The sequence below is a fragment of the Cannabis sativa genome, chromosome 5, assembly GCF_029168945.1.
Source record: "Cannabis sativa cultivar Pink pepper isolate KNU-18-1 chromosome 5, ASM2916894v1, whole genome shotgun sequence".
Lineage (NCBI taxonomy): Eukaryota > Viridiplantae > Streptophyta > Magnoliopsida > Rosales > Cannabaceae > Cannabis > Cannabis sativa.
Genome location: NC_083605.1, coordinates 5,474,456 through 5,483,532, shown reverse-complemented (window position 1 = coordinate 5,483,532; position 9,077 = coordinate 5,474,456). Strand labels below are relative to the sequence as shown.

Sequence of the window (9,077 nt, the reverse complement as noted above, 5' to 3'; positions counted from 1 at the left end):
TAAATTTTTTTCATTATTAATTTTTGAATGAGCATAATAATTTTTTAAGAGAAGAATAGCAACTAGTTAATTTTTTGTTATTTGTTTTTGAAAGAGCATAGTACTATGAAGTGACACTTTATAAATAGTAATTTCTCATATTAATTATTAAATTAAATGCTTAATTGAATTACCTTAGATTCTTTTAGCATTCTCTTTTTTTTTTAAAAAAAATGTATTACAAAAATTAAAATTTTCAAAATAAAGAAACATATATTCATAAAAGTTCCTCATCTTTTCCAACAATATTACTACCTTATCACATAAACATTTTCCATAGACATTACACAAGTCCCCATATACTTTTACAAAAATATCACATAAGTCTCATGAAACCAACTATAATACATATCAAATAATCAAACACAAAAACTCAATTGTGAGATAGTTACAAAATGAAGTTTGAAGCCTGTGTGTCAATTTTATAGAAAAGATTAGGAACCTCTTAAAATAAACTCAATAATATACATCTACAACAACTACTTGCTTATTAAATTCTAGCATAAATCTTAATAGGATGTCTCACAAATAACATCATAAATGGTTCTTTTGGATACAAAAGAAATCTATTGAACATTTTGACTACTGAGGTAATGATTTGGGAAATGGGGTACCAAAATACATAGGTAACATTACCAACCTAAAACACTTGCCATAACTCTGTAAGATCTTCTAAAAAACCTGACAGTTTCTACCAATAAATATTCTAAAGGTTTGGGATTTAAGTTATGGCGAATGGGAGGGTTGATTCTTGATGATTTTGAAAACACATTCCCATCTTTGAGAGAGTTTTATCTTGATTATAATCAGGAACGATCATGTATAAGAGATATATACTACTGCATGGCCTATGTCGGAAAATACTACTGCATGTCCGTCTCCAGAGCATCCGAGATGCGAAAGCCTCGAAAGCTTCATCCATGCAGTCTAAGGTAGGTTGAAACTTTGGTCCCCAGTTCCAAACTCTCACATCCGATCAATAGGTTCAGTCCTGTCGCGCACTGCACGCCGCTCTGAGACATCAGCAAGTGATTTGAGATTACATTTAATCAAGGCTTCTACAAAATAGCAGGTTTCATCCTTCGTGTTGCCTTCAGGAACATCCACCACAAATGATTCTATCACCAAAGTCCCTGGTCTTCCATCAATGATTTCTGGATGAAGCGAGACAATTGAAGAGTAGTTCTGTAAAGATACAAAGAAAAGTTGAGGACCAATGGTTAAGGATGCGTACAGTTAATAGAACCAATGAATTAAGTAACGTATATAATAATATAGAGAACTCCTTTTAACTCCATGGAAAGTCAAATGCAAGTGCAACTGGGCTATCGAATATGAGTAATCATCACAGATTATTACACATCGATCCACACAACTTGTTTATACTCACTAAGCAACGGGACCATTTTCCCTGTTCCCAACTTCTAAAGGTGCACTAGAAAACAAATATGATAGAAATTCTCTGTTGAAATTTTCTTAGTTGAAAGACGAAAAGGAAACTCTACATAAGAATAGCTGCAAGACAAAAGGGTCTGTAAACTAAACAATATGGTTTGCAAGAAAGTGACGTTTAGTTGGTGGTAATAAAATACAATGGAAAAAAACAATTTTCATTCTATTCCTTTGTTTGGTTGCATTTTAAAGTCATAGAATGTCCTTTTAATGGAATGACTTCTTCATCATTTTGGTGGAATGACTAATATATTTTGAAATGAAAAAAAATATCATTCCAATACAAGATGAGAAAAAAATTAATAATTTTTTATCAATTTTTTTTTTATGCATTTTAAATTTTATTTATTCCATTCCTATTCTCATTCCTCCCAACCAAACGCTACCTAAGTCCTTACAAATACATTTCACATGTTATCTGGTTTCAAAAGGCTAGTAAGAGACAAGCTTCATAGAATATAAAAGATTACAGAAGCTACTATAAATGACCGTCCAAGAACGAAGTTTAATCTCAGAATGATTGTAACCTCCGCAGTCTGCACAACACCCTAGTCAAATAATGATTAACTCATTTAGCTACATTTCTCTTAAGATCTCACAGGGACCAAGTAAAGGATTGGTTAGTAGTATATAACTACTTGGACACCCTCCTCTCTTAGGCTACTAAGCAATCCCATACTTTGTCAATGTGCGATCCTAACAATACACCCCCTTTGAAGCCGAGCCCATGTCTTCCACTTGAGGGTGCATGACTCTAATAGCACTTGATAATTGTTTTCACACTAAGACAAGTTTGAAAGTGTTTAAACTCAGAAAAATACAAAACCCTTCCACCAACAAGGCCAGATAATTGCATTGTGTGCACAAACTTAAAGTTACTCACCAACAAGTAAGCTATGAAATCACAATGGCAACAGAAGTAAATAAGTAAAAAAATGAGTAGAAAGAAGAAGAAGAATACCCTAAGTCTGTGGTCACCCCCAATAATTTTCATGCTTAAGATGTGCTCGTTATCATCTAGATATTCCAATCTTTCAGTACTTGTGGTGGCTGGAAGTCCAGATTTCACATCAACTTCTCTCAAACTCCCAATCTCAAGGTTCCCCTGAGCAACACACCTGCTGATGAACGGTTTGTACCTTTGTGGTTGATCAAATCGCCTCACTAATGACCAAACCTGATAAAGAATTTTTTCAAGTGAACAAACAAACCACATATAACATAACATATAATAATTCCTCAGACAGTACTGAAACCCCATTATACTCCATTCTCCAACTGGTATGAAATAGAAAACAAAAACACTCAATTCAAATCAAAGAAGAAGAAGAAGAAATGCTTCCAAATGCAGAATGTAAGTAGGGTCAAATTTCTTTCTTTTTTTGGTGTATTTAATCTCATCTACACACCAACAGTACCTGTTAAGTAACATAACCAGCCTTTACAATGACACACATACCATTAGAAAAATTACACTTTTACTACAAAATTCAACATTGTAACCAAACAAATCAGTAAAACTAATGAGAAGATTCAAAGTCTTTATCTTTTTCTCAACTTACCTTTCCAAGATTTTATTTTATTCCCAAATTCAACAAACCTCAAATGTCAAATAGACCCTACATACTTGAGATTAAGAAATCCAATAAAAATTCACAGATCGAGATAAACAAAATCCAAATAAAGAAACCCAAAACAATCCCAAATCAAACGGAAATCAATCACTATCACAAACACTAAAAGCAAGAAAATGAACAAACCCAATTTCAATAATTTTTCAAAGAGTTGACGAAATCAAATAAATAGATCATAATAAGAAGATAAACACAGTTCATAAACCCTAGAGCTTGAAAGAATACACATGCGTATACACACGAACAAGCAATAAAGGATAGATAGACAGATAGATATAGAGATGTACAAGATGAACAGGGGCTTTGATGTGTCTGGAAAGAACAGAGCTACACTGATGGCCTCCGGGTTGATGCCTATGGTGTCTTCGAATGTACTCGTTTTCCAACCCACCAATTCCTCCATTTCCAACCGCCACTCCATTCCCATTCATTTTTTTCTTCTTGGGATTCCTTATTCTCAGTCTCCCTATACAAATTGATTTCAACACGGCCTTATCTTCCAGCTTCCAGCTCTGCTACTCTGTCCCGGGAATGATGAAGAAGAAAGAGGACCATGAAGAAGGTAAAAGAGAGTCGCCGACCCAAGGCAGAGAAAACGGAGCTCCGATCACCGGAGTGTGATTTCGGAAAAGGGTATTGAAGGAAAGTGGGTATAGGATTTAGGGGTGGGTGGAAGTGGAAGCGGATAGTAGGAGGAGGGTCACCGCCATAGAAGGACCAAAGCTTAAATAAACTCCATCATTCTCGTCCTCATCCCCTATCCCCTAAAGAGAAATATTAAAATCACAACAACACTATTCTATTTTTAAAAATAAAACTATAATAATTTTTTAATTATATTATATAATAATAAGACATTACATTAAATAAATATATAATTGGCCAATTTGGGTGCTAACAATAAATACCCTTGCTTAAAGAATTAATTACAATACGCCAACATTTTTTGTCTCTTTCTCCAAACTTGTGTTTGGTTGGATTTATAGCATGTTTATGGGAAGGTGTTTTTTTTTAATATGATGGGATGTTGTTTGAATATGTTATAGTTTTATTGTCTAAATTTTTGGGGGCAGTTTTGTCTCTTGTGGCTCGCGATTAGGATTTTGCAGCTCATGGTTTGACAAAACATGTTCTTCGGTTAGACGATGAGCTATCCTGATTCGAGAAAGTTCTATCGTCGATTATGGTTTGCTGCTTTGTTAATCATGTGTGATTCTATTTACCACGTAAAAAAAAAAAAAATTACCATACTTTGTTTGGTATAAAAGGAAGGAAAAATGTTAAGGACAGGGTCGGGTTTGAGTTAAGGCAGGTTAGGCCTGCGCTTAAGACCCAATTAGTTTAAGGGCTTAAAAAAAATTTCTAAATACCGAAATAAATAAGAAATGTATAAAATGACTCATATAGCATATTATAGATTTTTCTAAATTTTTAAATGTTTTCTTAAAGAGATTATCTTTGTTATGAACAATAAAAATATTTAAAAATTAAATTATTTGTTTTATTAATTGCTCAAAAATAATTGCTTGATAATTCATTTTGTATTTTTTTTAAGATTGAATTTTCAAAACCCTTTAAATTTGTATCGTTAATGTTAGGGTTGTACACCAGGCGAGTATTCTAAATTTATGGTTTTTGGGTTTTAGATGTGGAAAACTACTACCTACTAAACTCACTCGTTTTTTGTGTAGGATTTTGGGTACCGAGTTTCAATTGGGTATAGAAGATTTCACTTGGTACACTTGAAAATTTACGAAAAAAATTTATTTTTTACTTTTTAAAATATTAGTATTATATTAGAAATATGTGCAAAGCACATTTACTTAGTTATATTTTTAATTTTTAATTATACATATATTTAGTAAATAATTAGGTTTTTTTTATATTATTCAATAAACAACATTATTTTTAATTAAAAAATATTTAATTTAAAAACATAATATTATTCAAAATTTATTGTTAATTATAATTTTTGTTTAATCGTAATACTTTTAATTTTATAATACTTTTTATTTTTTAGAAATATTATATACTTTTTCTATTTTTACTTATAAAAAATAATAGAAATATATTTTTTTGGTAACTGCAATAGGTAACGATGTTTCAATAGTGATTCTTTAAAAAAATATAAACATTTTTTCTATTTTATCGTTTAAAAAGAAAACAATAATAGATGTTGCCCTGCTTTTCTCCCAATATACGTGGCAACTCTATGACCGACCACATGGCAGTTAAGGCTTAAGATTCGGAGGTGCTTAGGGATATCTTAAGAAAACTTATGAGTTGAGCGAATATAATTGAAGGGCTCCTCCTGGAGTTATGGTTGAAACTAGAGGGGTCAACATTTTTGCTCATCTCTGAGAGCTAGGCAAAGTTCAGATCGATCGAGCGCATGGTTTTAGAGATTTTTATTGACAGGCATTAAATGCAGTAAGGAGGAAATGTCTACAGACAAATATAAAAAGGCGTGTCAGACACATTAAATCTATTCTTTAGCTATTACGCGTTAAACGAGGATATTAGTGACGTCTACATAATGAACTGTCACGTCAATCAAGGAAGGGTAAGGGCTTATCTCACCTAAACCCTATGTGACTTACTATGTAGACATGCATATTTTATTTTCCTAATTTTGGAACTTGTGCAAAGCCAAGGTGAACACTTGGGACAATAGAAGCCTTTTATCTTCTCTGAAAAAAGCTATAAATACCTCCAACCACATTCGAAATGGGGATCACAAAAAATAGAGTAGAATATTCTCTGTAAAAAAATACCTCCATATTAAATATCAGTGACTCGTAGACTAAGGTTCATTAATGCCCCAACTACGTAAAAATATTTGCATTAACTCTCTTCTAATTATTTTTGCAGTTTTAATTAATTAGTTGCCAAAAATCTCGTCAATATTTCGGTACTTTCATTGAGAGCTATAGAAGGCTTTACGTATAAAATAACAATATAAGAAGATTTAGACTACGATGATGGATACTAGAAACCATACACGTCAACCTTGTCCATCCTAAGGTCCCAGAGGACTACGGGATGAAGAGGTAGCTTCGCGAATAGACGCAGAAGTAGAAGAACAAGACAAAACAAATGATGTAGAGTATAAAGAAAACCAAGAATAGTATGACGCCTATGATGATGGAAGATACACTGAACTAATGGCCTTGAGGCAGAGAGTTGCTGATCACGAAGCCGAGCTGGCAAAAGGAACAAAATAGAAAGATGCAAGAAATAATAGTTGTCATGCAAAAGACTATGGAAACAGCAGGCATTCACGTGCATCCAAAGGCTATGCCTCTTGGACCAGACAATACAAGACAAAAGTCTTCACCAAATGCCCGAAGACATGAAAGTCGAGAGCCAAGCCCTATTCGGTATCCCTCAGAAGGCTCTCCAAAGAAGAATCCCATGTCTTTCCCTCAAAAAAATAAGAAGGCTTATGATCCGCGAAAAGTCTGCTCTAGATTTACTAACAAGTATGTTTTTAACAACCTAAATATGAATTTATAAAACGATGAAAATACACACATAAAAGGTATGAGAAACCTTACATTGGTTGCAGCGGAATTAAATGACTCCTTCCGCTCATATCTCTTAACCCTTTTATCCTTTCTGTCGCAGAGTATCACCAAGATCTGAGCCCGATTCTCCTTCAGTTGTTTAGATTCTTCACAGTCTTACATATTATGATTGAGGACTCACTTGTTATGTGTGGGCATACTCAATCACTAATGGCTGAATTTTGTTTTATGAAGAAGACTAAGGATTCAAAAATAAGAGAAGAAAAGAAGAAGAAGAAGAAGTCTCAAAAACCTAGAGAGAAGAAAACTAGGTTTATTGCCTCTTGAAGCATTAGTTGGATAATGAGATTTTCTTTTCCTTTTATACTACTTCTCTTAGGGTTAGGGTTGATTTATTTGGAATAAAAAAATGATAAAAAATGGACCAAAAATACCTTAAGTGGCAGGCCATGATGTGGGCCCAACACTAGCTAGATTTTTGCCATTTTTCTCAACCATTTATCTATTTTTCACAAATACCACTTTTTGCAATTTCAACCCTACAAATGCCAAAACTATTTATTTAATATAAAATAATTATCAAATAAAATTGTCATTTATAATATTTATTAATCAGACTCCACAAAGTCTCTTAATTAATAATTTAGCCCTAAAATCCTATTTCTTCACAATCAAGTCATAACATAGTGAAAATTCACAAACTAGACATAGTCTAATTTTATTGATTAACTAAAATCAATTAACTGAGTCTTACAAGAAGTTTGTCTCAACTAGTATGGGGACCATGAGCTTATATAAATGAGCTCCCAATAAGAAGATCTAGAATTTACTAAGTAAATTCTCTAACTTATTAATTCCTTGTTGAACCACTATAGAACTTGGAATTGCATTCTCAGTTACATAAAATGCTCTATATGTTCCACGATATAGATACGCTATTAATTATCCATTGTTATAATCCCAATAATTAATGATCCTCTATATATGATTTACATTGCATAGGGACAAAATTACCGTTACACCCTTTCAATGTATTTTATCCTTAAAACACTTAACCACCTATAAATGATATTTCAGTGAACTAATATAATCACTAAAATGAAAGCTCTATCATTTACCTCTATTTAGCCAAGCTCGATGGAAATCATCGTTTCACTTCTATATCTAGATAGAAGCTATAGATTTTGTATCTATGATTAGCGCTCCCACTCAATTGTACTATCATGTTCCCAAAATGTACCTATCACCCGGACCAAAAAGTAGGCTTAGCTAGCAAATCAAAGAACACAAATAACACTCTTGAGATCGAACCTAACCATGTCAGAATTAAGATCATTTGATCTAGGATCAACTAGGTGATATTGAATTGAATAGATATTACGGTAAGTTTATCATATCTCGTTCAAGTTCAATATCGGTCCCTTCCGATGCATACTCTATATATCCAACCCAAGCTTACTTTAACCAATGCCCTGGAAAGGACATAGCACTTATCCAAGGTAAAAGTAAACTACATTGTAGATTATCATATCAGTGAAACTATGTGTACTGATAAATCTAGGAATACATTTAATCACTCAATCTTGATTACTTTCCACTGTGTGGATAGCACAATAAACAAGAATATCAGTGTGATAAGGATTTGGATGAATTTATTAATCAAATAAGTAAATAAATGATCACATGAACCAAATAACACATTAAACAAGTAATGAAATTAAATCCGTTTCTTTATTGATAATTGAATAGAAAAGATTACATTGAAATAGAGTTTTATTTAGGGCACAAAGCCCAACACTCAGGATCGGGAAGAATGAAATAGCGTATCTGTACATCAGGAGCCAGGGGAAAGAGGGAGGAAAAACCGTAAACAACCCCTATTGATTTAAGGCAAAAGCTCAATGACAGGCACGGTGATCTTAGGAATCACTTGGAAAAGGAGAAACAAGCAATATCAGTCTCAAAGGGTGCCATAAATGAGGGAATCCTGGCTGAACTAGCTATCCTCTGAAAAGATATAGCTAAAGTTTCTCGAAGGTAAAAAGGGGATGATTCGAAATCTGATTGTGAAGACCGAGAACCTTGGGCTAGAAATATCCTTGAAGTAGAGCTCCCAAAAAAATTTAAAATACCCAAAATGACGATGTACACAGAAGATATATACCCCAGTGACCACCTGTACTGGTTCAACCGGGTAATGACATGTTGGATTATAGTTTTACCAGGATCTAGATTTACTACCATGTATGTTATATAACATCTTAAATTTGAATTTCTAAAACAATGTAAATTAAACACATATAAAGTTTAAGAAACCTTACATTGGTTGCAGCGAAATTAAATGACTCCTTCCGCTCAGATCTCTAACCCTTGTATTCTTTCTGTAGCAGAGTATCACCAAAATCTGAGCCCGATTCTCCTTCAC

At 33.1% G+C, this 9,077-nt stretch overlaps 1 protein-coding gene across 1 annotated transcript; it reads right to left on the bottom strand.

Annotated features, from left to right (window-relative positions):
- Positions 1-435: 435 nt before the first annotated feature.
- Positions 436-3,984, bottom strand: LOC115716659 (abscisic acid receptor PYL8). The gene is made up of 3 exons (XM_030645507.2): positions 3,413-3,984; positions 2,453-2,668; positions 436-1,224 (listed from the first exon to the last, which is right to left on the bottom strand). The coding sequence occupies exons 1-3, from the start codon at positions 3,554-3,556 to the stop codon at positions 1,006-1,008; spliced, it is 579 nt and encodes a 192-aa protein (XP_030501367.1). The 5' UTR covers positions 3,557-3,984; the 3' UTR covers positions 436-1,005.
- Between the last annotated feature and the right edge of the window lie 5,093 nt (positions 3,985-9,077).